The sequence below is a fragment of the Vicugna pacos genome, chromosome 23, assembly GCF_048564905.1.
Source record: "Vicugna pacos chromosome 23, VicPac4, whole genome shotgun sequence".
Lineage (NCBI taxonomy): Eukaryota > Metazoa > Chordata > Mammalia > Artiodactyla > Camelidae > Vicugna > Vicugna pacos.
The window spans coordinates 38,740,796-38,768,653 of NC_133009.1; the positions used below are offsets into that span (position 1 = coordinate 38,740,796).

The 27,858-nt window shown below is 44.9% G+C and overlaps 1 protein-coding gene across 2 annotated transcripts; it reads right to left on the minus strand.

Annotated features, from left to right (window-relative positions):
* Nucleotides 1-3,095: 3,095 nt before the first annotated feature.
* On the minus strand, nt 3,096-27,750 carry KLHL12 (kelch like family member 12). Of its 2 annotated transcripts, none has more exons than XM_006213244.4 (12): nt 27,452-27,750; nt 25,200-25,439; nt 20,239-20,392; nt 18,995-19,212; nt 14,952-15,101; nt 13,446-13,560; nt 6,355-6,461; nt 5,364-5,559; nt 4,779-4,937; nt 4,370-4,468; nt 3,501-3,687; nt 3,096-3,319 (listed from the first exon to the last, which is right to left on the minus strand). In XM_006213244.4, the coding sequence occupies exons 1-12, from the start codon at nt 27,548-27,550 to the stop codon at nt 3,193-3,195; spliced, it is 1,851 nt and encodes a 616-aa protein (XP_006213306.4). In that variant the 5' UTR covers nt 27,551-27,750; the 3' UTR covers nt 3,096-3,192. The 2 variants fall into 2 exon arrangements, with proteins under 2 accessions (XP_006213306.4, XP_031530618.1); XM_031674758.2 differs by lacking the exon at nt 27,452-27,750 and adding an exon at nt 27,084-27,199.
* Nucleotides 27,751-27,858: the final 108 nt, after the last annotated feature.

Consider the following 27,858-nt stretch of genomic DNA (forward strand, 5'->3'; position numbering starts at 1 on the left):
ACTTGCAGGGACACATACCTCTGGGGCGGAAAAAGGTGCTTGAAGTTTTAGTTGCTGCTCTGTTCTCATCACACTGACCATTTACTACGTGGCAAGACGTGGCGTTGAAGCGCTTTAGAAACTAAACTCTCGAGCCACCACGGTTTCCTTACAGGATTGTAGTGCAGCCCGGAAGGCTACCTTCCCGAGTCCACCGATCCAGGCATGGCAGGAAGCCACTGCTCGGCGTTGTTTCACTACTCTGATTAGTCTTAAGATCTCTGGCTTATTAGTTGTAGTGCTGCCCGCGTGGTCTGCCTTCCTGAAGGACAGGGGAACCAAGCCCCTGGATTAATATCTCATCTACCCACCACCCCGTCTGCACTTTTTCTTCTTCCACTTTGTCCTTCACAAACAACATTTCCTAGCAGTTACAGAATAGGCTATACACCCTGAGGATCGGGTAGGCACTTTGTACTTGAGAACATAGACTCACCAGGAAGATGGGGCCAAACTATGCGAAAGGGAACAAAGTAGATGGAAGCAGAGGTTAGGAGGAATTCCGTCCGGGGAGACAGGAAAGGCTTTACCCAGGTGACGCTTGAGTTGGACATTAAAAGGTGACTAGGATTTTGTCAGGAGAGCAAGGTTACTTTAGATAGAAGGAACAGTGTGTGAGAACAAATTAAGGAATGGCCAGCAGACTATTGTGGTTGGAGCACATTATACTGGGGAAAAAGGGTGAAGGAGTAAGATCAGAAAGGCAGAGTGTGCCCAGATCACCGTGGGTCTTAATGTCAGGTTAAGGAATTCAAACTTTGTAATATGGGCAATGGGAATCTATGGAATGTTAGGTCAGCAACAACTTTAGTATTTACTGAAAATGTGCTGTATGTTAGGTACTGTAATACCCTATCTGTGGTTTAGAAATATAACTGATGACAAAATGGAGGGGCCAGATTGGCAGGCAGAAGAGCAGAAGTAAGGCTATCAGGAGACTATAACCTTGAGTCTGGGTAAGAGATAAAGTCTGAACTATGTGGTAGCCGAGGGAATAAAAATACAGGAATGGGTTTGGAACAATTAAAGCCAAGCTATCTACAACCTGGAAATTAACTGGATATCTGTACTGTGGTGGTCACACACACAGGTGACAGAGGTTGGATAACCAAGCGGCTGGTGCCAGTTCATGGAGCTGTAAAAACAGGAGGGACCAGCAAGTAATGGGCAGCTTCGTGCAGGTACGCAAGCAGCGCAGTACCGAAGACTAGGGCAGGCACAGAGGACGCAACAGGGCATCAGCCACGGCTGCCACGTGAGAACGACTGGGAATCTGGTCTGAAACTCAGAAAAGCAAGCAGAGAAGCTGGCCTAGGAGCCCTTCTCTGCCTCGGAGAGGCTGAGTCCCATGTATCACAGCTTGGTTTAATCAGCAGGCACAATCAACGTGCTCACGAGGGGCGGGCTGCTTTTGTGAAAGGCTCTGGCTCCCCCCCTTCCCTTTGCTCTCGGAGTATCAGCATCTTTGCAGTGTTGCAGGCCTTCTGCATAACTGTATCACGTGGCACAAACCGAAGCAAATGGAAAAACGACTGGGGCAACTAAAACTCTAAAACAAGTAGGTACAACTTGAAGCCCAAACTGCCTCTCCTTTATTTCTTGTGGTTTTCAAGTAAACCCCAATTGTGAGAGGAGTCCATGAACATGCGTACAGACATTTCACTGATGAGAATCTCCAGAGACCTCTCCCCTGTCTAACAGACACACAGCAGAGCTGATTGGCAAACACACAGGTGAACAGGTTGAAGAGACAGGACCTACACCTAATCTCTATGCCTGGCCCCCAAAATGTCTGCAAGGCGGTGCTGGTTTGCCACAAACTTGCTTACAGACATTTGAGACCCCTGCTTTGTTTTTTTTTTAATATTTTCTTAAAAAAAATACAAAGGAAATGAACTTTAGGTCAACACAACTCAGGGAAAAGAGGAAAAAGTGGAATTTCCGAGCAAAAGGAAAGTGCATCCTTGTTTAGGTTATCGCGTCCCCACGCTCCCAACACCCACGAAGCAGGAATGTCACTCCATAGTACAGGAGAGCCTTGGATGGCAGCTCAGACACAGGGACAGCATGTACTGAAACTAACAAAAGGATTTTGGTTGCTGGTAATTATTCTCTCCTGGGATGAATAAAATCCACTCTAAAGACAGGGAAGGGATATTATAGTAGGAAAAGGACTAAATGTAAAAAAACACAGCAGTAAAAACCACTTCTTAGCAGAAGTATGCCCTTAAAAGAACTGGGGAGTAATCAGGTAGCTGAACTTCTAGGTGGCTGCCACCCCACCCCTCCCATCCCCCTATAAATAGTATGGATGTGTAATAGTGTAGTAGTATTTGATTCAATAAAGAAAGACGGTCTTTCACCCACTCAAGGCAGATGAGCTGTGGCAGGGAATCTAGCCTGTCCCGGCATACTGAATGCCCCTTCCTCCATCTCCGCTCACCCCCCCCCCCCCACCTCTTTGTTACTCTCTCAGTCTCCAGAGCCAAGGGCACAACATTCTAGCTCAGAAACACCGTGGGGCAATGGGAAGACTCTCCAAATAACACTCCCTCTCACTCCTCCAGATGTTGCAGGCGCACTCACATCCCACCAAATTCAGTTCACTTCACGCTGAACCCAGTTCTGACAGCAACCCTGCTCCCCTCGAGTGTCAGGTAGACCCCTCCCCAGGCCCCCAAAGTTTTGACACAGCTCTTCCCTCTGTTTCCCTCCAGAACAGGACGGTGTTGCCCCTTGCTACCTGTAGACTAGGAAAGATACTTATTCCTGGAAAACAAGAGGTGGTATCTTTCCAGTCATCTAGGCTGGATCCTGCCTACACCCCGCAGGTCATACTCACCGTATTCTCTATAACACACGGGGCACAACTTAACACGTACACTCTCCCAAGCACACGCTAAGGTAAAATGACAAGAAAGTGCTCCCTCGGCAAGGAGAAGTGGTCTGGCCTCTCATACCCACTCAGCACGCGTTCTCTTCCCTTGAGTGTCTGTTACCCACCCTCCTCGGAGACAAGGACCAGTGAGAGAGGGGGTATTAAATAAGTACAATCATCATGGCACTGGTGCTTGTAATCCTCCCATGCACACAGTGAGAAACAGACATCCTGGAAAGGATCCTTGGCTCTCTTCAGACTGCCCCTTGGACTGGTCACTTCTCTCGGAGAACACACACGCCAGCGTCACAGCGCTGGGTTCCCATGGAGGTCACGACCTCCCAGCTGTCGATGACGGGGTCATAGCACTCGATGCTGCTCAGCAGGGAGTTCCCGTCGTAACTGATGGGGGAGAGGCAAGGAGATGAGCTCCCCATCCCTCCCCGCACGGTCCTCCCCTCACAAGTCCTACAGCAAGGGTGCCGTGGAGACATCACCCCTGAACCAAACCCTGAACCCCGAAGTGCAGATTGGATCACACTGCCCTGGAGGCACAAGGACTCTGGTCTGTTGAAACCCTCACCCTGCAATTGCATAAAGTCTCCCCCGAAGCACTGTGGCCCCGACGTAGCATCGCGGGGTAGTCATGCTAGTGACCGTCGTCCAGGAATCGGTGCGAATGTTGTACGCTTCAACAGAAGACAGGTGGGCTGTGCCATCAAATCCCCCCACCACATAAATATGGTCATTCAGCAGGGCTACTCCTGCACCTGGGGAGAAAGGTACACAAAGTGAACAGTACTAAGCTTAGGGCCTGAATCCTGGAAAGACGTGGTCAGTGGTGGCGAGCTGAAACATGGGGTGGCTGAGGGATGTGGACTTGGGCCAGACAGGCCTAGAAGAATCCAGGCCAGCATAGGCTATCCCACCTGTAAACCCTCTGGGCAGGACTTGAAATGAGAAAAGAGAAAATGAACTGGTTGTTAACCTCGCTTTCATCAGGTCAGAGCCCAGCCCTCTTCATCAGGAGAAGAGGAAGGGAGAAAAGAAGGCTGTGAGGAAAGGCTGTGACTCTGGGTCTGCAGCACTGTGCCCAGCGGCAGGGCTCTCCCCTTCCTTGTGTCCCCGCCCAGGGCACTCAGGAGCCCCTCTACTGCACGTGTGTGAGACCACTCTGCACGCACTATGTACATGGAATTGGACCAGATACTCAGAATGCAGGGAGGGAACCAAGACATTAAAAATGAGTAAGACAAGAAGGCGTTGCCCTCAAACTGTAGTCTGGCTGGAAGCTGAGGTTGTGGGGAGAATGGGTCTGACTCCTGTTTTACTCCATCTCCAGTGCAGAAGGGACTCCAGCTCAGGCTCAATGCCTGACCTGTGGCTGCAGCCCTACACGTGTGAAGATCTGACAGCACTGTCCACTGCCCCCTCCCATATGATGGGTCTTACCGGAGCGCTTGGTGGCCATTGGCGTGATATTAGTCCAGTGTCCTGTGTGGGGGTCATATTTCTCAACTGAATTTAAGATATTCAAGCCATCATAGCCTCCTGAAAGACAAAGCAGAGACCATTCCAGAAAGAACGGTAAATCCTTACGCCCACCCCAGGCTGCCTTTCTCCAGGGTTTCAACTAATTCTTCTAGTTCTGGTTCTCCCTCAAGGGTTCCAATAATCCAAAGAGAAATCTGACAGGCCCCTGATCCTTGCTTTCAGGAAAAAAAGAACCCCAGTTAATGAAAGACAATGGGACAGACTCAGGTTTCAGTTCAAGGAAGTCTACAAACTCAATTCTACTAACAGGGATCCCCACCCAGAGGACGCCACCCATCAAGTTCTCTCCTGCGCCCAGATGGAACACCTAGACAGTAGATCACTCCGCTGGCTACGACAAGGCCGGCGCCTTCCCGGGCTGTCTGCATGTCTCCCAGCATGCTCCACTGGTCAATGTTTGGGTCATATCGCTCCATGCTGGTGTGACGCCTGCTTCCATCAAAGCCCCCAGAGACATAGATCATATCTGCTTGGAAAGAACAAACCACAGACTATTGGAGAATGAGAGGTTTCTAATAACTCTTTTCTCCACAACTCTTTCAAATGTTTGGGGGTAAAGACAAGTGTTTTTTATGGGATAAATCAATTAAGTCCTTTTCTTTTTTCAAAGAGAACAGTACAGTCAAGACACAGAAAAAGAATGGGGTAAGACAGAACCTTCAAAAACATTCCAAGACCAGATGTGAGTTTGCAAAAATACTAGTGCCAGTTCCCCACTCAGCACACTGGAACTTGATTTACCACCTTTGTTGTCAGTGTTGAGACATCCATGAGTGTTTCCAAAAGCAGAAAGGCACCTCTGACCTTACCAGTGGCTCCTACATTTTGTGGAGTGGTGTGAACCCCAATCCAGCCACCCCAAATGGAAACACCGCCCTGTGCACCAGCCTACCTCCGAGGGTGGTGGCTCCAGCCAGGCCTCGCCGGACATTCATAGGGGCCACAGAATACCAGACCCCATCCTCATCTGCTGTGTAGTCGAGACATTCCACTGAACTGAGGCGGGAACGGCCGTCATAGCCACCAATCACATAGATCCGGTCATGCAGGGACACTGAGGCCACGTAGCGTCTCTTTCGAGTGATGCTCTGTGGGTTCAGGAGTGAAGGGGCACCTCTGTCATTTCAGTCACACAAGTCTTAGGCCTCACCTTTTGCTGCCCTTTCTGTTTTTATCTACACACCTCTGCTTCTTCACCTGCCACCGAGAAGCCTTCTAAGCAGAGGTTCTCTGCCTACTGGATGAAAACCTCCTGCTTGCTGTGGTGCTCTCAGAGAGGCAGGCCTTCTGTACGTCTGCCTCTTTCCAAGGATTCCAGAGGAACTAAAGTCTTTCCATTCTCCAGTATCTGACTCCTTTCTACTCCATAAGGCACTGGGCTGAAGACTGACCTCCTTCCCTAAAGTGGAAAAGCATTAGCACGCTGCTGTCTAAGGGCCAGGGTTCAAAGGCCTGAAAAGTTAGGAGAACTGATAAAAAGATTTCCATGTTTTCTTAGAATTATTACTGTTCATTCAGCAGTGAAACAGAGACATATGAAGGGAGAAAGATGCAAACTTCTGAGTTCCACCAAACACCAGTTTAACACAATTTAACAGTGAGTTCAGGGCATGACTGGTAGAGCACCCTGCGAGTTATACCCACAGCTCAGGAAGGCGCTCAAACAGTGGCGGCCAGCTGGGTTTAGTGTGACACAGTGCTACTCATACTTCTGAAGTCGAATCAGTCTATAACTACTAAGTGCCCATGGTGTGAACACTGTGGTAAGGAACACTATGCTGTTACTAGGCGCCTCGACTACTAGGGTGGGATTAGTTATGATCTAGAGTGAGGAGTGTGGACATTCAAGCTCCTTACCCGCGCCCAGCCCCACCCGTACTCACTGGCAGAAAGCTCCACTCCTGAGTCTTGGGGTCATACTTCTCTACCACGTCGATGGGAGACTGCTGGCTTCCAAAGCCCCCGACCACCAGAAGCACCTCATTGGCTCCTGAAGATGAGGGAGGAGAGATGTTACCATTGCTGGCTGGGTGAGTACACACAGGAGGAGACGTGGAACAGTTCTAGGATATATTGTTTTATGAAGTCCAGAGAAGCAATCTGAAATAGGAGAGATTCATCACAAAGCTGCCTAATAGGAAATTATTTCTTCTTGAGGACATGAATCTCTGAAATTTAAATTTCTGTATGACATTGCAACATACTCCACACCATTTCAACCCATCCAGAAGACTGGCTGATTTCGTAACAGGCTCTAAGTGTACGCTGGAGGCCGAGGGTGCTCCCTGCCCTTCTCTGCCTGTAAAACTCAAAATGGGAGTTATCTTGTGATAGTAAAGAATGGGCTCCTAACATTGTCTCCCAAAAGTTGAGAGTTGTGGCTTAGGAACCAAATGATGGATTTAAAAAATCTTTTCCATGAATTTTTATTTTTCCAAGTTAGCCAACTATTTGACCATGTTCCCGGCCAACTCATCACAACTGCCCAGTAATCACAAGACTACACTTCTAAAGGGAATCATTTTCCTCTATTATTTTCCCAAACAAGATATTTTGATAGCTTTTATATCTTCCCCTTTCCCTTAAGGACTTATTTGGATAACGTTGTTCTGACAGTATTTCTGCCGAGGAAATCCCCCTGTGTACCCGCTCTACTAGAACTCGTGGAAAGAATGGTTAGCTGGAGCTGTCTGGACAATTCAATCACCAAGAGCACATTTAGTTGGCCTGGACTTGAAAGAGCAAATGCGGTACCTCTAAATTGACAAGAAATACAGGTAAACCTCTAATGCAGCAATGGCTCTGACAATTATCAATGGCTGCTCTGATCACTGGGGGAAGCTAACCCACTGGTTTACGACGCTCAAGCAGAAGCACTCTGCCATCACCTGTGGAGTGTTCTTGTTGGAAAACTGAAGCTGAATCTTGAACCTTACCAAGCGTCTAGTCTAACCACCAGTTTATAGAAAACACAGGGGACAGAAGAGCACGTTAAATGAGACTACTTGGATGCAATCAGCAAAATCTACACAGTGGGAAATTCTACAGGTTTCTTCAACAAATAAATTGCAAGGAAAAAACAAAAGCAGGATGGAAAAACCTATGAGTTAGAAGAGACTAAAGAGAGATATAAACTCAGTGCAATGCGTGGGCATCATCTGGATCCTGATTGGAGCAAACGAAGTGCTAAGAACAGAGGAAAATAAATTATGGGAAAATTGAGGAATCGGAAACGTGTACTTGGTATCTGATGATGATAAAGAATTGGTTGTGTGCTTCAAAGAATGATGATGGCAATTTGGATCTGGTAAAAAAAGACTCCTGATGTTCCAGAGATACACATGAAAGCATAACATACATGAATGGAGTTTTACCCTGTCTGTGATTTTGCTTCAAAACAGATAGGCCCTGAGTTGATAATTTTTGAAACTGGGTGATGTGGAAGGGGAATCCTTATATACTCTGTTTTTATACATGTTTGAAATTTTTCTTAATAACCCACACATAAACCATGGAGTTTAACCTCCTCTTCTGAGAGGGCTCCTGTTTGTGCAGTTGCCCAATAAAGTGGACCCTTTTCCAAGGTGAGCAGTCATCTCCTTTTAGAAAACAAAGCATTTGAACAATGGGCCCTTTCTTATGATGCTAATTTTATTTGTGCGTAAAATTCCTTCAAGCTGGGAGAGGGCAGGCCCTTCATGGCAGGGCTTCCTACTATTTGCCCCCCTCTCTCCCATCTCTTCTCTCCCTGGAACTTGAATAGAGGAGGTGAGACAATCCTACCCAAACACATCTCCCTTTAGGTAAATGCAATGCTAGTGGTTGAGACCTGAAGGGTAATAGACTGAAAACACTGTATAACAACCAAGGGTACTTTCTATGCTTCACACAGTAAAAAAAATTCCATTGATTTTAAACTGCAATTTCAAAACCCAGAGAACCGACAGCATTCCCGTTGGCCAAAAGTTTCTCACTCATCATCCTGGTAGTTCTGTGTTCACAGCGGAACAGCGCAGGGATTTGTGGCTCTGAATGCTGGGGGTCCGAGACCACTGGCTCCCAAACCTCTTTGCCAGGAAGGCTCCTTTCATTATTTCCCCTGACAGACCCTGTGTTCTGAAAGACCACCTGCCAAGCAGAGTAACTGACTCCCCGACTAGGGCCCATGCGACGTACGTCCCCCAGAGCTTCCGATGAAGATGGGAGCACCAGTGTTCTAACACCAAATATACGCAATTTTAGTCAATTCTGATGTCTTTGTTTGGCTCTTTCTAGTCCAAAAATGATCTTCTTTTAGAAAGGTTAAAAAATAACTCAAGGACTAGTATGACTGCTGTCCTTACTTGCATATTACCCACCGTTTGGTTAAAAATTTTTTCAATGTTAATTTCTCATGATAAAACATGTAATATATATAAAACAGATTTTGCTGCAAAAATACTTTATATAGACAAATATTATGAAAAACATTTAGCCATAAATCCACAATACAAAGACACACCAAAATGTATCAGATGATTTCCTTCCAGTTTTGTTTCTAAATATTGATAAAACATAAATGGGACCAGATGGTATTGTATTGCATCCTGTTTTTATTTCACTTTCCCAAGATATTAACAAAATCTTTTAAAATACGATTTTAATATTTTTAGGTATTTCAGGGGTTTGTAATTTGGGGTTATAAAGAATCACATATAATCCTGTGATAAATATTCTTGAATGTGAAACTTTCCCCAGTCATTTTCTTAGCATAAAAATGGGAGGACTACTGGAATGAAGAACATGAACTTTATGAAGGTATTTTGTATGTATCACAAGATGCTTTCTGAGGTTCAACACATTTATATTCCTACCAACACTCTAGAGGTGTCAGTTCATTCTACTCTATGTAGCACTGCGTACTGTTTTCCACTCTTTGATACTGTGGTAGGCAAAAAATTTTATCTGTTGTAATTCTCATTACTAATAAGACTCTGTAACTAATCAGTTTGAATCTCGCCCCTTCTGTTTAGTAGGACTCCCCTTCTGTGAACTGTGCACTCACGTCTCTAGTGTTTCTTCCTCTCATGTATTTTTTGAGCTCTTTACATACAATTGATTTTAACCCTGTGCTGTGGCTGTAGCAAATCTGTTTTCCTAATCTGTCTTAGAATGTTGTACGTGATTTTATTCAGATACACTGACCTTTTCTTTTGTCATTTTTTCTACTACTTTGTGCCTAGAAAGTCTTCCTCCCTCAGAAGAACTTCTAGGGGTCTTAGTGTCTTTGGACCCTGAGTGGGGGGCCCCTACTCTAACCGTCTGCCTCATGTGATAAAAGCTGATGAAAGGGCCGACCAGAATGAAGCATGTCTGCTCTCCGACAACAAACACGGCACTTGTTGAGTTAGATTTTTATATTTAAGAGGAGGAAAGGGTGTCTAAAACATCTTTGAGAACAACATGAAAAGGCACATTACTAACACTGAGGCCTGACAGTGCCGCCCGTGGTTATTTTTCGCAGGTTGGGGAGGGGAGGCATGTGCACTGGGGTGTGTAGTCAAAGAAATAGAGAGCAGACTGCAGGACTGCAGAATGACAGGTTCAGAGACCTACATTTCCACACGCCCAGAAAAAGAGGCAGAGAAACTGCAATTCCTATGACGTCTTTTGTGAGAGAGTAATGGGTAAGATTAATAATTAAAACACAATGCCCACACGTTATTTGGCATGCTGTTTTTACTTAGCTGCATATTTAATTTCCTCATGCTGTATGCAGAAGAGTCATCATCTTGGAAACTGGTTTAGCAGTACCACAGTTACCAAGTACCACAGTTACCCCTATAAATAGAGCTGAGCAGAGGACATGGTGGTTGGAACAATTTATTTCTGAGGCACTAACAAGGAGATGCTAAATTAAGAACCAAACTGGGGTGGGGGGGAGGGTGTAGCTCAGTGGTAGAGCACATGCTTAGCATGCACGGAGTCCTGGGTTTCAATCCCCAGCACCTCTGCTTAAAAAAAAAAGTACTTGGCAAAAATTTAAAAAAAAAATTTGGTTGGGAATAGCTTCATTATTTTCCTCTCTAAAATTTTTGAAAAGATAACCTCAAAACTATGAGGGCATGTAGAATCAGTTTCTAATCCCTCAAGGTCAGGACAATAAGCAAGTTCTCGGAGCAAGTAGGAGCCTTCTGCTTCCTATATAGGAATGCACGAAACGTACTCCAGAGAACGTTCTAGAATTGCCAGTTCACACAAATTTTCATTGGCTTTTGTACAATTAACAAGCAACCTGATGAAGCCATCATGTACTCTCTGGGGCCCCTTTGGCTCTACAAAAAAGAAACATATCTTCTGTATTGGAAAGAATCTTAGTGACTGAATTTAACTCCTTTGACATGCAGAAGAGGAAATGGTAATCTAGAGAAGCTAAAGGACTTGTCCAAGTTCAGAAAGCAAGTTACTAGAGTAAGCGACAGAGCTGGGAGTAGAAATCCAAGTGAGCAAAGCGTCTGACCTCCTAGCACCAGATTCTTCCCACTGCATCACTGGTATTTAAAGAATATGTATGTTTGTTATCATTTTTTAAGTAACAGATGTAACCACAAGCTATGGTAATAACAGAGAGGTATATAAACAAAGTATCAGTAGTTAATATTCTCCTGCAATCCCATTTTGTTTAAGGTTTAGTGTTCATCCTGCATACACAGCCTTTGTTTATGCTCAGGAAACACACATATATAGGAGTTTTTGCCTTTCTTTTTTTCTTTCCAATAAAACCGGTTTCTTTTCCCTCACTAAGTGTGCACACAGTTGATCTCATGTACATTATGGCTCAATGCCTTTCACAGTTTCACAGCATTCCACGGTACGGCTGGGCTACAGTCCAGTCAACAATCATTCCCCTCCATTTGCAATTCAGGTTATATCCCTTCTTTTCTGGATTATTAGCAATTATCTGTACTTACACATGTTACTCCTACACTGATACACTCTCTATAGCCCTGGTGCCCAGAGGTGGGGCACACAGGGTAGCATTTTAAACTCTGCGATTCCAGACCTGCCAGTGGAGCAAACTCTTCAGTGTGTGCTGCTCCTGTGCTCGTGCTCCTCTGTGTGCTGCCCGACATCTCTCACACCCGTCTTCCACGGGGTTCCTGCTCTTCTTCTTCTTGATACTTACGGGTTCTTTTTATACTAGAAATATTAACCTTTTGTCATACATATTGTGTATATTTTCTCCCAGCCCTTGTCTTTTAACTTTGTCTTTTCCCATCAATTAGAAAAAAACAAAAAACAAAAACTGATGCAGTCAAGTAACCTTGAAGGCTTCTAGTTTTTTCTGTACTAATTAAAATGGTTCCTACCCAGGGGAGTAGAGGGAATGGAGGTTGTTGCCTAACAGATACAGAATTTCAGTTTTAAAAGATGAAGAGTTCTAGCGATTGTACAACAATGTGAATATAGAATGGTTAAGATGATAAATTTTATGCTATATATATTTTACCACAATTAAAAATAGAAAAAAAAAGTTTCAGAAGTTATACAAGTATTTTCCTATAATTTCCCCACTACTTTCATGATTTTTCAGTTTGTCCTTCACCCTGTCTTGTGTCAATTCTATCTCTGCATGTGACACGAGATACAGATCGCACTTGGTCACCCTAAGGAACTAACAGAACAGCAGCCCTTTGACAACAACTATAACAAAAACCAGCATCTCTGGGTGGTGGGATTATGGATGATTATTTTTTGCTTCTCTGAATTTCTAAAATTTCTACACTGACATATAGTAACTATGCCACTAAAAATATAAGGGATTAAATCATCATTCTACTTAAACTGATCAATGAAAAACTTAATTATCAATTAACACCTCAGCACGCACGAGTCCACAGTCAGAGAAGAGCAAAAATAGGAAACAATGAAAACAAAATACTGGCCCACATATACAGAGTAATTTATAACCCACAACATGCTTTTACACACAGTACCTGGGCTCCGGGGACAGTAAAACTGTGAGGATGGGAAACGGAAGTGCATTTAAGTGACATCTGAGTACTGACTGTGGTCAGAGAGATGTCAATGCCTCACGGCAAGGGCCCTTGCTTCAGAGGCAGGAGCATCGGCTCCCTCACACCATCCCTGGCTGGATGGGATGTGAACCCAGCTGTCTGCTGAAATGACAGCCAACGTACATAGCACTTATGATGTGCCCAGAACTGTTCTAAGCCTTTCACGTAACTTTTTCATCTGCTCTTCACAACAACCTCAAGGCAGGAGCTATGGTGACCCCCAGTTTACAGATGAGTCAACTGAAACACAGGGCGGTTAAACTTCCTGCCGAAGCTAACATGCCCAGTACAGCAGCAGGGATCTGCCCCACAGCCTGGCTCCGGAGTCCCGCCACCACCCAAATTCTGTGCGTCCATTCTTCGGAACTCCTCTGCCCTGCACAGCACTGCCACTCGCCCTGCCTCTCCTCTCTCAGTGTGCAGATGGGAGGTGGCGGGGGAGCACACCCCTTACTGCGTGGATCTGAGATGATTCCCAGCTCACAGACTCCAAATGTGCTGAAACAGAATTATAGCTTATACTGCATAATGCTTAACAACTGATGAAGTGCTGTCACACACTTTATCTCATTTACTCCTCCAAATCATCATGTGAAATAGGGAAGATATTCCTGGTTTACAGGAAAGAAAGCTCAGGGTGGTAAAGACATTTGTTCAAGATGTCACAACTAATAAAAGATTAAAAACAGGTCTGAACCCCCACATCTTGTGACCTTTTCATTGCCTTTTGTAGCAGCCTACACTCTATGCAGTATGTATTTCTCTAAATAAACCTACCATTATTCAAAAAAAAAAAAAAAAAAGAGAAAGGTCTGAAATGAGGTCTGATTCTTACAGAACGTTCTTTTCAGGTATATCATGCTGCCTGCCAGGGATAGTTGAAAAGCACCCCTCATTCCGCCATGACACCAGCTCACCTAGACGGGCCCTTGTCCTGGGACCCTGCATCTGACTGCGCAGTTCAGGCCTCAGATGAAACTTCTTTGCTTCATCCACAAGGTCCCTGCACTGTAAACTGCAGCGGATGAAAGGCTGAAACACAGCAGAGAGGAGAGTGAGCCACGGGGGCCACCTCTAACAAGAGCATCAATGGCACCTATAAAGAAATGAACTCTCGATACAGAAAACCAGTTTCCGAAGCCCTGCATTTCCAGGAGCACTGCTGGTAATAATTATGCTGTGAGTTTCCAGAAATGATTAAAAAAATTTTTTTTAATGGACATTCTGTGGTTCAAAAATTAAATGATATAAAAAGATATACCTAGATGCATGTCTCATCCACCTTCACACTTAAAGGTAACTACTTTTATCAGTTTGTTTGTACATACTTCCAGTGATTAGGCAAACACAAGGACATCATAACCAGTACAACTTGTAAGGGAAAACCAAAAGGCTTTGGGCATTTTTGGGATGAAAGGAAGAAGCTGGTCTTGTCTGAAACGACATCCCCAAGGTCCGCAGCACTGTCACAGGGCCCGTCTCCCAGCTGCCACCCCAGGGTCACCTGGCACTGTCTCCACCCTGCTCCCTGGCTCAGAAGACAGACCTAAAGGACCTGTATTGGGGGCGTCCACACTGACTCCTGGTTGGGCTCAACCACTGAGGAGCCCCAGCAGGAGCCCCCCAGAGAAGAGAGTGAGGTCAGGGTCCCTCACTGCAAGGAAAGTGCTGAATCTGGTCCACAGTCTGGGCTTCTAGCCATCATGTAAAGAAACAGACATGAGGGGCACATGGATGGACTGAAGGAAGAAATTACAAAGAGGAGAAAGAGTCGGAGATGTGACACCAACCAGCCTACAACTTTTAAAATGTGAATAACTGAAAAACTGTGTTTGTAATTAACTTCCAAAGAGATCTGGGGCTGGGCCAGAAGTGGGAACACATTTGCTGCCCTGGGCCTTATCTGCATGTTATAAATCAGTGTCCTTCCCCCAGGGTACCGTCCAAGTTATGCACACTGTGAGTCAGGAAAACGTACCACTGAGAACTTAGGTTGGAGAAACACTTGTAAATAAACACATGACCCAAGTTGATATTAAAATGCATCAAACCACTTTCATGTTGGTCTGATCAGAGGTCAAAAATAAAGAGACTGAATAAGCAAAGCATCTTTTTCAGGATAATTTGGAACAATCTGTGTTTAATGGAGAAGGGGACACAATCTCTCATCTGACATTGCTTATGCAAAACACTGAGGGGCAAGTAAAACAAAAAGACAACAAAAACACAAAATTAAATTAAACCATAGACTTTCATTTCTGCCAGGAGGCTGACTTGCCAACCAAGCCACTGCCGCCAGACTCCCTGGCACACCTGGGGAGGCTCGCTGGGCACGCGGGCCCTGTGTTAGGAGAGCTGATTCTGGGTACACAACATGAAGAGACGTCCGGGGGTTTGGAACCAGTGCATCTTGGGAGACTCACCTCGGCATCTATGACGTCGGTGATGTACCTGGGGGTCAGGAGGGGCATGCGGACATACTGCAGCAGGTCTGGCAACGACTCCTCGCGCTCCTTCTTGGCGTGCTTCACCCAGTTGATGACAGCCTCGAAGACCGGCTCTTCAGAATCCACCTGTGGGCGTTTAACTACATCATGGGTCTCAGTTCGTCCAACTGTCTCTCAGTCTCAAAAAGTAACCACGCTTACTTTCTCCTTCCTGCCCTAGCCCCTGCCTTTATTTCCCCATCTTCCAGAAATAGCTAGGTTCTTGAGAAAACAATCTTTTCAGACACAATTTGCTAAGATCATGAAGACAGTTACAGTCAAACTAGGTAAAAAAACATCTAAGAGAGTACCTAATAGGCCATTAGTCACAAATCCGCTTTTAATTCAGAATTTTCCCCATTCCCGAGTTGTTTTCTGGTCATTCCTGAAACTTTGGCAGGGGCAGGGAGAGTCTCTTGCCCTATTCAAAACTGGCTCCTAAAATAACTTTTACTCAAAGGCGTTGTCTCACGACCTCCAGGCTGGCTCCTCGGTGAAGCAGGAGCTTCTCTTACGTCACTATGTGGAGCGTGACAGTCCTCAAACCTTGTCAATTAGCAGTTGGGGGCCTACTCTGTATGAGGTGCCATGCTCTTTGAGATGATATGTGCAATTAATCACCCGGGGAACTTAGGTCTAAGCTATGTATGGCAGACTAGATACGTGAAGACACACCCTAAAAACCTACATCTCACCCTGGAAGAGCACCAGGTACAGTAACACCCAGGGCCTCCCCGAGACTGACACCTTAAGAATAGGCCTGTGTGCCTTCCACCAGTCCACAGGGTGCATCTGTCCAGAGTGCCCAGACAAAGAAACCATTCTGTGGACTTCTCCCAAGAACTGAAAATATAGAAAACATTTCGGAATGTTCATCCATTTGATCGATTTACCAAACACCTACTAAGTGCCAGGAATTGTGGTGGAGGCTAATTATACAATGGTCTACAAATCAGACACAAACTTTCCTCTTAAGTGTGGAGATAACTGTTAAATCAGAAAAACCAACAATCTTGTTTTGTCATTATATACTACACAGGAAAAGTAGAGGGGCTATGGGACAGAGTAACACAACATTTCTTTACTTAGACTGATGGGCCAGGGAAGGCCTCCCTGCAGAAGCGATAGATTTAAATCTGATGTATGCACAGTGGTGAGCCACGGAGGAGGACAGAGTACTCCAGGGCAGACAGAAAGCACACGCGAAAGCCCTACAAGTGGGCTGTCCAACACAACAGCCACTAGCCATGTGTGGCTGCTTACATTACTTAAAATTAAGTTAAATTAAAAACTCAGCTTCTTAGTCACACTGGCCAAATTTCAAGTGCTGAAACGGCAACACACGGCTACTGGCTAGTGAACTGGACAGCACAGATCCAGAACTTTCCCATCTTCACAGAACGTCCTAGTGGACAGCTTAGGGACTGACCTGGTGTGGTAGAATGAATGAGGGGATGAAAAAGCTCAAGCCAGAGAAGCACACGGAGCATTAGGAGACTGGAGTTCACTCTAAGAGGAGGTGGAAACCTTAATAAGGTTTCAAGTAGGCCTGACATGATCACATCGATGTTGTGTGAAGACGGCTCTGATAACCACAGTAGAATAGCTCAGATGGGCTGAGAGATGGGAGCCCACGTACAGGCAAAAGGTGATGCTGCTTAGACGATGGCAGTGGTGCAGAAACTTGTGTACCAAATTCACGGGAGGTCAGACTAACCCAGCCCACAGCGGGCTGAGATGCAGGAGAGGGTGCAGAAGGGTGCCTGATTTTTTAAATAAACTTTTGTTAAAGACAAGGACAACAGGCTAATAGTTTTAAACAGCTGCATGCTAGACCCTGACACATTCTAGGTTTAAATTAGATACATCCATTTAAAATGGGGTTTTTGATCATGAGCAGAGATACTCGACCTTACTGAAGACATTGTTTTATATAATTCAGAAAAAGTGTTAGTTAGCAATGGGAGCCAGACATCTGGTTCCTCTTTCCAGCTGGTATATGAAAGAGAAAAAAAATGTCATTTGCTGAAAAACAAACGAACAAAGGCCTGTCTTGCCAGACACTTATGGAAGACTATACAAGAGTTCAGCTCAGCTTCCGAATAGGTTATTTGCCCTCCCTGTTCCAGACAGTTTTATCCCCAAACCTACACAGCTCTAAAAGAAATGGCTGCTATGATTGCTTCCTGATTTGGTCAAACAGAAACAAGCTGGCGAGGTGGCCATCTCAGTTTTGCGTTTAAAAGACAGACTCTAGATGTGAGTCCTGGCTCTACCACCTCCTACTGTGGTGTGATAACCAACCTCGTAGCATCCGTTTCCTCCTGTGAAAAATGAAGAGGGTTCTGAGAATTAAATAAGTTAAAAAATGCCAGGAATAGTACCATGAGGATGGAAACTGCATGATACAGGGATTGTTGTCTGTTTTATCCAAAACTGCATCCCTAGCACCTGGAACTGTTCTGAGCACAGAGTAAGTACTCAATAAATATTTGATAAATAAACCAATAGTTAGTTCTTTTATGACCCTGTGTGATGAACTTCACGTCTGCAGAGCTCATTCTACCTGCTGTATCTGGCATTCTGTGCAAGAACATAGCCCTCGCTCTGTGAGGGTGAGAACAGAGCTTCAGCAAATACTTGACTCTGTAGACTTGCAAGAGCAGTGTCTCTGGGCTGATGTGAAACCACACGTCAGACTGCAAATCATCCCTCTTGTCGGAAACAAGGGCACCAACACGCCCCCAATCAACTTCCCTCAGAAAACTCACTAAGGAAAGGCGTCAAGAAGAAGTTGGCTAAACATTGGTAAGAAATATATTTAAGACTTGTTATTACATGGAAATCCTAGATATAGCAAAATAAATCAGGGAGTAATCATTTGTTTACAAAAGTATATTACAGAATTTCTTTAAGTACCAAATTCATTCTGTGGCACTTAGAACATTAATCAAACTTTGATTCCTTCCAACATATCTTTTGTTTAAACTGAGATGCCACTAACTTCTGGGAATCCACTAATTTAAAGTCATTTTTCATTATTATCTGAGGAGAGTGAGAGGAGAAAAAATGAACTCTCAGTCTTCCTAGAGAACTGGATGCCTCCTCCCTGGGGAAACGAAGCCCAGCAGGTGGGCTCTCACCCCAGCACCTGGCTCTGCGGGCACAACAACTAGAGCGCTGGACCCTGGCTGCAGACACCTCCACCCTGCGGGACTCACTCCTGTTCTTAGCCTCATGACAGACCTAGATGCAACCGCAACTCTGCCGACCTGCTGACACTAAGATTCCCCTTGCTGGGAGAGGTCACTGAGCGCCTGCCTGGGCACAGGCAGGTGGGACATGACTGCTTTAACATCCAGCCTGCAAGGCCCTTGACTCCCAGGAGGCACTGACCATCTGTCTCCTGCTTACTGTCCCCAACTTTCTGTCCCATCCTCTTTGATCCACTTTCTTCTTGATCTCACTTAAACCCACAGGTTTACTTTTCTCTCTTCTATGTAAATTCCTCACTCTGAACGGGCTCATTACTCTCATGACACTTTATTATAATTTTTGTCTTTTTGTCTGTACCACTGCACTGTGAATTCTCTGAAAACAAGACTATCTTTCTCATGCCTGGGTCCCCAGCACCTGGCATAGTGACTGCTAACTACTGGATTTTCTCAGTAAATGTTTAAAGATGAGTGAATGAGTAGTAGAGAAGTGTTTTACTTCCAATTTCTGCTTATTCCAAACTGTTTAACAGTGATTCTTAACCACTGGGATCACAGGTTTTATTGGTGAAGGTGGCAAACTCCCTCCCACAAATATGCGAACACATCTGGCATATAATTTCAGGGGCATTTAATGAACCCTCAGAGCCACGTGACTGAGGACACGTGACTGAAAAGCCGTGCTACAGAAGCACAGTAACTCCACCCTGCTTTTTGGTTCTATGGTCCAGCCTTGAAGGAAGCATAATTCCAGCCAGTCTGTACCTGAATTTCATCACACTTGATCAGCTTCTCCACCTCCCCTTGACTTAGAAGAATGAACTCTTCATGCTGCACCACTTCAGGAAAATGCTTCTGGCTAAACACCTCAGCTGCTTGCATCAGGTCAACACAGTTGTGAGTTTCAGCAAAGTCCCTGATACCCAGGCAGTTGGAAGGGTCCAGCTGGCTTTCCAAGAATTCACAGCAGGCTTGCTTCACACCTAGGGCAGACAGACAGTAAGTCCCTGAGGTTCTCGGCCAGGGGGATGGGTCTGTATTCGTGGATCACAGCATGTCCATACAGTATCAGAGGAGTCCTGGCTCCACACCTAGGAATCACGTTAGAAGATTTATGCTTAGAGAATTCAAACCTTACTTCTGTCTCATGTGCTGTGTGGCCTTCAGCACTGCCTTCACAGATGCCCGCTGCAGCATTAAGACAAGTACAGCAGGACGAAATGCATCAAGGACACCTCCAAAGTTAAACAAAAAATGCCTATAAAACTCTTGGGAATCAAGCTATAAAACCAACTGTAATTCAGCACAGTATAATTTCCAGTCCACACAGAAACTTACTAAAAGACTCCAGCGAAGGAAAAATACAAAGTACTAATGACAACCTCATATTTCTCTAACTGAAATGCTCAGACTGTAAGCTTAATTTTGCAGCTGTGCACTAATGCAAAAGTGTCCCACTGTTTCAATCATACATTAAAAACTGAAAATGACAGAAACAGAACAGAGGTTAAGAAAGACAGACTACGAACTGGAAGGGGGACCATCTCGAATCCTGTGAAAATGTTACACTTTCATTATTGTGTGTCAATAAACTTTTCATAGACAATTTATATGGCTCCAAAGATTAAAGGCATAGAGGGCTTTACGTGAATAGTTTGCCTCCCCTCCCTATATACGTGGCCATTTAGTTCCCTTCCACGGAGGCAATGAACCATCTCAGTTTCCAGTGTCCTCACAGGACTCTTACGTACATATACGTAAGACAGTACATCTATCATCCCCTTTTCCATTTTTTAAAAAACAGACAGTACATGCTCTCTTCTAAAGAGCCAAACACATTTGGAGAGGCTGCTCTATACTGCAACTGAAATCTGATCTTCTGTGCCATGAACAGTGAACCTCAGGCCTGTAGTCTGTCTCCTTAATGTTGATGATTAAGTTTACATCTTGAATTTTAAACATCTCCAGGGCTACCTTGGCATGAACAAGAGCACCTTTAGCATCTGTACCTTTCAGCTGCAGCAGGCAGGCTGCAGGGAGCAGTTCTTGGACGTTCTCTACTGTCACGTGCACGGTTTCTGTGTACACAAAGTCCAACAGGATTTCCATGGTAGAGGCAGTTAAACCCTGGATATCAACGTACGGTTTCCCCTTCTCTGAAAGCTGAAAGTTCAAAGGGTATGAAGTCACTCCGGTGGTTATCATCCCACAAGATAGAGGCAGAATCTCATATCCAGGAGCTTGAATGGATGTCAACAATATTAACTGAATACACATCTTAAAAAAAAATTACCGTCTATTTTGTTTGATTTGTACAAAGGAAGCACGGCATGTATTTCCAGCTTTTCCAGTGGAGGGGCTACATGTGACCCAAGAGCATACAGAGGTGACACCTTCCTGGAACATCAATTTTACCTGTGAATAATTTAAAATGCTATTTTCATATTAAAACAAATACACATGTAACATGGAATAGAACCAAAAGTTCCATGAGCATGCCACTAGTGTCTGTGAGCTTTTAAGATGAAATACAAAATTCACTGAGATTTCATGCTTACAGAGAGCCCCGCTGGACCCAGCTCCAGACCCCCCAGGACTAGCCAGCACTGTCCTCTGTCCTTAGACTACACACAAGCTGTCTATCTGTCCTTACTTCAGAGAAACATTTTACCAAAATTTAAACCAGTGTAAGTATTCACAAACAGAAATACGTAAGTACATTTATTTCAGGAGTTTTGTATTGAATAAACTATACTCCCATTAGACAAATAGCTTAAATATGGAAATGAGTTCACTATCTAATAACCTAGAGCAATTGTAGTATTTCACTCACATTTATATTTGCTTTACAATTTTTCAGAGTGCCTCTCACTTACTATTATTTCATCTATCTGATTCTCACAGCAAGCTGGTAAGGCAGTTAGGTCTGACATTACTGCCATTTAATACATAAAAGACCTAAGGTTCAAAGAAGTTGCGAGACTTAACCAAGGTCTCAACTAGAAGAGACAGACAGAACCTAGGCCCTCCCGCCTCAGCCTGAGCTCTTTTAGCTGCAACCACCTGAGGAGCAGCTCAGGGCTGGAAGAGAAAGACGAGACCACTGAGTTCAACCACTCTGTTCTGCAGGCAATCCGGTGAAGGTAGATGGTCGCCAGGGTTCACAGAGAGTTGCTAAGGGACCGAACCTAAAAATCCAGGTCACTAGACCCTCTCCTTTAAACCCAATAATCTTAAAAATAAACTCAAGGGTATGGAGAACAGTATGGAGGTTCCTTAAAAAACTAACAATAGCGTTACCATATGATCCAGCAATCCCACTCCTGGCCATATATCCAGCAAAAACTCTAATTCGGAAAGACACAAGCACGCCAATGTTCACAGCAGCACTATTTACAACAGCCAAGAGATGGAAACAACCTAAATGTTCATGGACAGATAACTGGATAAGGAAGTTGTGGTATATATACACAATGGAATACTCAGCCATAAAAAGAATGAAATAATGCCATTTGCAGCGACATGGAGGGACCTAGAGATCATCATACTAAGTGAAGTAAATCAGAAAGAGAAAGAAAAATACCATATGATATCACTTATAAGTGGGATGTAAAACAAGGATATAAATGAACTCATTTACAAAACAGACAGACTCACAGACATAGAAAACAAACTTATGGTTACCAAAGGGGAAAGGGCGGGGAGGGATAAATTAGGAGTTGGGGATTAACAGATATAAACTACTATACACAAAACAGATAAACAAGGTCCAACTGTATAGCACAAGGAACTATATTCAGTATCTTGTAAAAACCTATAATGGGAAAGAATCTGAACGAGAACGTATATATAGATATAAAACTGAGTCACCTTGCTGTGTAATTGAAACTAATACAACATTGTAAATCAGCTATACTTCAATTAAAAACAAAAACCCTAAGGATCTGTTTTGAGCCCCAGGAGGTGGTGGCAGATTTGTGCTGCCGGGGTCTTTCTGAACCTGTGCCTGAGACAACCTAACAGACTGCTGGCGTGGGGTGGGTCTGCTGTTAGTAGCAGCCAGAGTTTGGGGACTTGGGGCTGGGGTCTGGGCTGACCCTGTGGTTCGTGGTGGATCTGGGTGCCTGACTGCATGCGCACTATGGTGGGTCCTAGCACCTAAAGCTGGCGGATCTGCATTGGTGGCTCTGTGGGCACAGAATCTGGGGGACACAAGAGGGGGCTGTTAATATTCCCATGGCTGAGGCGGGGACAAGGGCAGTGTCAACAAAGTGTACCTTGTGAGCCCACGTAACAAGTGACAGACAACAACACAGAGGGCACTTCCTGGTGGACATCTCCTGTGGAGGAATACTCAGCAGCTCCTCTTCCAGCAGAAGAGCTCCAATCCCACCTACCACACACCGCAGCTCAGAAATGGGTTTGGGGGCCTCTGCTCCAACCACAGGGGAGTAGATCTGGCTCCCAGTAGGGCTGTGACAACCACAAAGCAAAGATGAGGCCCTGCACAACAACGAGGGAAGGCTCTGGTCACCACAACACCAGTCACACCCTATCAAGGGGAGGAAAGCCAGCACGTGTGGAAGAAAGAGGAGGTACCATCCACACTACAAACAACCCTTGCGACAAAATATTAGACAAACACACAGTCTACACGGGTACATGCTCACATAAAAACCAACCCAGCCCTGAGAGACCACAGTAATAACTGTGACTCCTAAATGCAAGTCAGAGATACAAGGAAAATGAAGAAAACCAAAGAACACCCCAAGATTCAAGGGGGTGGATGAATGAAACAGAGGAGGGAGCTTAATAGGTACAAACTTCCCATTACAAAATAAATGAGTCACAACACCCTGTACACCTGAACACAACACTGCAAATCAACTAGACTTCAATTAAGAAAAAATAAATAATATTGTAGTAATTCTGAATAGTGGCAGGTGGTAACGAGGTTTATTGTGGTGACCATTTTATACTGTATAGAAATACCGAATTACTATGTTGTACTCCTCCAAACTAACACTGTGTGAAGGTCAATTATAACCCCCCCCAAAAAATGCAAAACCATCTGGCATTTTCTTGCCTGATGTCAGTTTTTTTAAAAAAGACTATAAAATAGTCACTGATGAGAAGAAAAATGAAAGCAAATTCTTTCACAGAAGCCCACGCTAATTCCTGCATGTGCAGAGGAAGAGTGAAGACAGGTGCACAGTGTGTAATCAGAGTCAGCGGTGGAGTGCTCAGTGCCTCCTGCTGGCAGCTGTGTGACACTGTCCTCGCCCAGTTAAACACTAGCACTTCAGATGCTCTGGGCCGACCTCGCGGGAGCCAGGACAGCACAGCACAGGGCCTGAAACGCTGCTCTGCACAGGGTCACTGTAAAATTAGCCTCAGTCCGCAGGGAGGACCTGCCAAGCTTCCACGTTACTCCTCGCAGCCACGTGACTGAGCACTCACTCACGACTCTGGCTTTATCAACTGAACGTAAAAATCAGAATGAAACTAACTTAAACTGAAGTATAAGAGTCCATATTTCAGAGGCAGAGGAGGCACAGCAGTTAACAGCCTTCCAGGCTTCAGGGTCAGAAAACTTAGGGTTGAATCCCCTCCACCATTTACAAGCAGTTAGGCATTAGCATCTGAGAGCTTCTGTCTCCGTTTGTACGATGAGACTGTAACATCTGCCGTGGGGTGACCAGGACTCGACAATCACCTAACACAGCATCTGGCCCACAAAAGGCAGCCACTGTCACTACCATGATACTCTCTCTCCCACTCAGATCACCTGCAACGTCTGCACTGAGAAAACACCAGTGGGTAAAGGATTTTTTTTTTTTGTAGTGGGGAGGTAGTTAGGTTTACTTACTTTATTTGTTTTTAGAGGAGGTACTAGGGATTGAACCCAGGACTTTGTGCATGCTAAGCATGCACTCTACCACTTAAACTATACCCTCCCACCCCAGGTAAAGGTTTTTAGAAAGTTTTATCATGATGAACTATTTCGGGTTTATGTCTAAGTAGAGATAAATGATATAAACACTGGTGTTCTCACCATTGAAGCTTAAAAAGAAATCAAGATAATTTATTTAAAATTTAAAAATCAAACTTGAGATCTTGGAAAATGAGAGTTGCAGGGCTCTCCTCTGCTCAGCTCTCTAAGAGTCTCTCACAAGTCACTCAACAGCCTCTTCCACATCTTAGGTGTCTTGCCAGGCAATCACTAAGGCAGTCTTTTTTTTTTTTTTGGGGCGGGGGAAGGGGGGAGGTAATTAGGTTTATTTATTTAATTTGTTAATTGCTACTTTTTCTTAATGGAGGTATTGGTGATTGAACCCAGGACCTCACGCATGCTAGGCATGTGCTCTACCACTGAGCTATACACCGCATCCCTAGGCAGTCTTTCTTAATATTTTGTCAGCACTACATTTTTCTTGCCAAGCCAACCTGCTTCTAAGTCCCTTTAAGGGCTTATGCTCCAGAGTCAGTATGTTTTCCCAAGTTATAGTTCATGTACCCGATTTGCAATTACTCTAAAATCTACATTGGTAGAATGAATACTGATTTTCTTCACATATTGTTGTAAAGAATGGGATGAAGACTGAATCTTACTCCTCTATCCTTCCCTCCTCCCTATTTCCTGATATTCACTTTAAAACATTAAACTTTAGAAGAAAAACAGGAAAGCAAATTTAAAAAACAATACGTAAAATCCAATAGCTGATATTTGTGTTTTATTATATGCTAGACAATTTTCTAAGCATGTCTAGTGCAATCTTCTCAAGTAATTGTCACAATAAGTGTAGAATCTCTAATTTAGACATGAGGAAATGAAAGCTCAGTCAAGTGGCAGATCTTATCCAGAGTCTGCCTATCTAACCACCATAATACAGATATTCACCATCATATCAAACTTCTACCATTTCATTCAGTGTGAGTTCCACTTGTGAGAAGATAAGTCACCACTCACCTCACTAGTGAACATGGCGCAGAAGTAATCGCTACAGGCAGCCAGCACGATCCGATGGGCAGGGAAGTCTTTCTGTTCTACTCTCAGCGTCACATCACACAGGGTGTTGCTCTTCCTGAGGGAGTTCATTGAATTGAGGATGGATTTAGCATGAGTATTTGTCATTATGTCTTTGGGGGCCATAATGCCTCCTACCAAGCAGTATGGAGAAAGGATGAAAGGGGTCCTTGGATTCTGCAACTACAAGAGGGAAAAAAACAATGTGTGTATGAAGGACTGGGGAAACTACGTTCTGTTAGCTTCACAAGTTAAGGAGGCTCCATCAGATCCACACGTCCAAAAGTAGGGAGCATTACTATTCCTGGCATCACCGACACAATCTAGCCACTCACCAGCCCAAGTGAAAACAATCTCTTCTTCCTCTGAATTCCATTGTAATCCCGTGACTCAACCACTTGACATTTATTATAATCAATGCTCAATGGCATTATAAGCGAAAGAAACATTTCCTGCATATCTTCACAAGGCTGTTGTCTCACATGATAAAATGGAAAGATAAAATTTCTTAGAGGTGTGACATCACTATTTTTAATACCCTTAAGGTGAAGTAGGTAAATATTTAGATGGTGGGGACCCTGTTTTATATATTTTTCTCACCTAGCAAGTACACAATAAATGCTTAGTAGTACAATGCAAGAAAAGAAAAATTGTGTATTCAACCTAGAGCAATAAAAGCTAGTATGAGTGAAAATAAACTGTTTTCTAAAGAAGCATGCAAATATTTATGATGATTTCCAAATACATCTGGATTTCTCCTTAAAATAAAACTTGAAAATAGGGTCCAATACCTATACTGAAAAATGGAAACCATGCAAGCTTATCTATGGACTTTCACTTAAACTATTGAGGCTGTCCTATAGAAGGCTCTTTCTACTCTACATTATTAGTAAATGTCCATTAACAAATCAATATTTGTAGTAATTCTTCTACACTGAAAGAGACTAACTAGGATAGAAACCTAACAAAACTCCACTACTAATTTTACTGCCACAGCCTGTCACGTGTATGCATTAAAGGAACTCAGTAATGGGTTACATATAAAAAAGAAATTAATGTTACAAGTACTTTTTTCATTGTTTGCAGGTTTTTAGTCACACTATTTTTTTGTTTGTTTGCTTCAAGAGCAATTTCTGGGGAATGAAACTAGGTGGTTATTAAAAGCCTATCTTATGTGGAATCCAAAACCTTCTGAACTGATCCAAGGGGGGAAAGAAAACTATGGTTTTCAACAGTCCACAACTCACAATAATAATTTCATATGAATAGTAAAAACGAGATCCTAAATTCTCATCTACTCCTGTTTATAATTAGCATATTATTATATAAGCACTCTAGATAATCCCTCCCATAACTCTGCAAGATCCATTTTACAGAAAAGGACGTGATTCATCCAAGCATAAGATGATTTTCAAAAAGACTTTTCTTAAGTCAACTCAGTTTCAACTCTGGAGACACGGGAAAGGTCTGAACAGAAGCCCCCCATTTACCGCGAAGACTTTCGTGGGGGTGGGTTTCGACAGGGCTGGGCCTGTCTCACTGTCACACCCCATCTCCTGGGGGACCCGGCCTCCGCCCTCCGCCCTCCGCTCCCGAGATGACTTATCTGGGGCTCCCGCGAGCCAGCGAGCACCCGAGTAGAGGGGCTGCGCCGCGGAAGCCGCGGGCAGGGCTCGGCTTCTGGAAGGGCCGCCTACTCGGCGGGAGAAGAGCCTCCAGGTGGAGGGCGGGGGCGCTCGACGCCAGCAGACCCCTCTCCGCTCGGAGGGGACCACGGTAGGGGAGGCGGGAGGGAAGGGCGCCGGCCGCCTCCTCCTGGCCACTCACCTGCACTCCGGCCCGTGGGGTGGGCGCGGGGCTAGCGGCCGGCTCAGTAGGAGCCCAAGCGCCGCCGCCGCCCCGACCCGTAGGCTCCCGCGGCGTCCCGGCGGCCGCGCGCTGTGATGACGTCACGCCCGCCCAGTCGCGTCAGCTGAGCCGGCCGCGCACGTGACCCGCGGATGCGCGGAGCCGGCCTGCGCGAACTTGGAGGAAGCCGGGATGAGGGGACGCGCAGGGCGTCCGGCGCGAGTGCCCTCCTGCAGCCCGCAGCCCTGACTGGCCGAGAGGATGCTTCCTGGGGTGGCGAGGCGCGGCGGACTGAGAAAATTCCAGAGATTTGTAAGCTAAGGAGCTGACGGCAGCGAGTGTTTTACCTGACAGGTATCCAGGAACCCTCTCACATCAAGAAAACCTACGGAGGCTTCCAATTTCTTCACGTCCATTGTCCACAGTGTCCTCTTCGGGCCGACCATCGCTGTGGTGAGACCCCTCTGAGCCGCGCGACCACGCACCTCAGCATTCTCTGCATCACAATCGGGCCTGCCATCATCCTTGGGTGGTTCTCCTCTGCTTCTTGCCCTCCGAGACAGTTGAGTGGAAGGAATTTGCGGTCCCCAGAAGCTGGACGCTGTGAGGGAGATCCCGTCCCCAGAGTCCTCACCTCCTCCGTTCCTCTTCTGTTGACTTTCACAGCTCTTGATGCTGAGCGTTCAACTCAGAATTGTACTAACTGATTTTGGCGCCCTTATCTCAGAGGCTCTGAAGTTAATGAGGTTCCTTG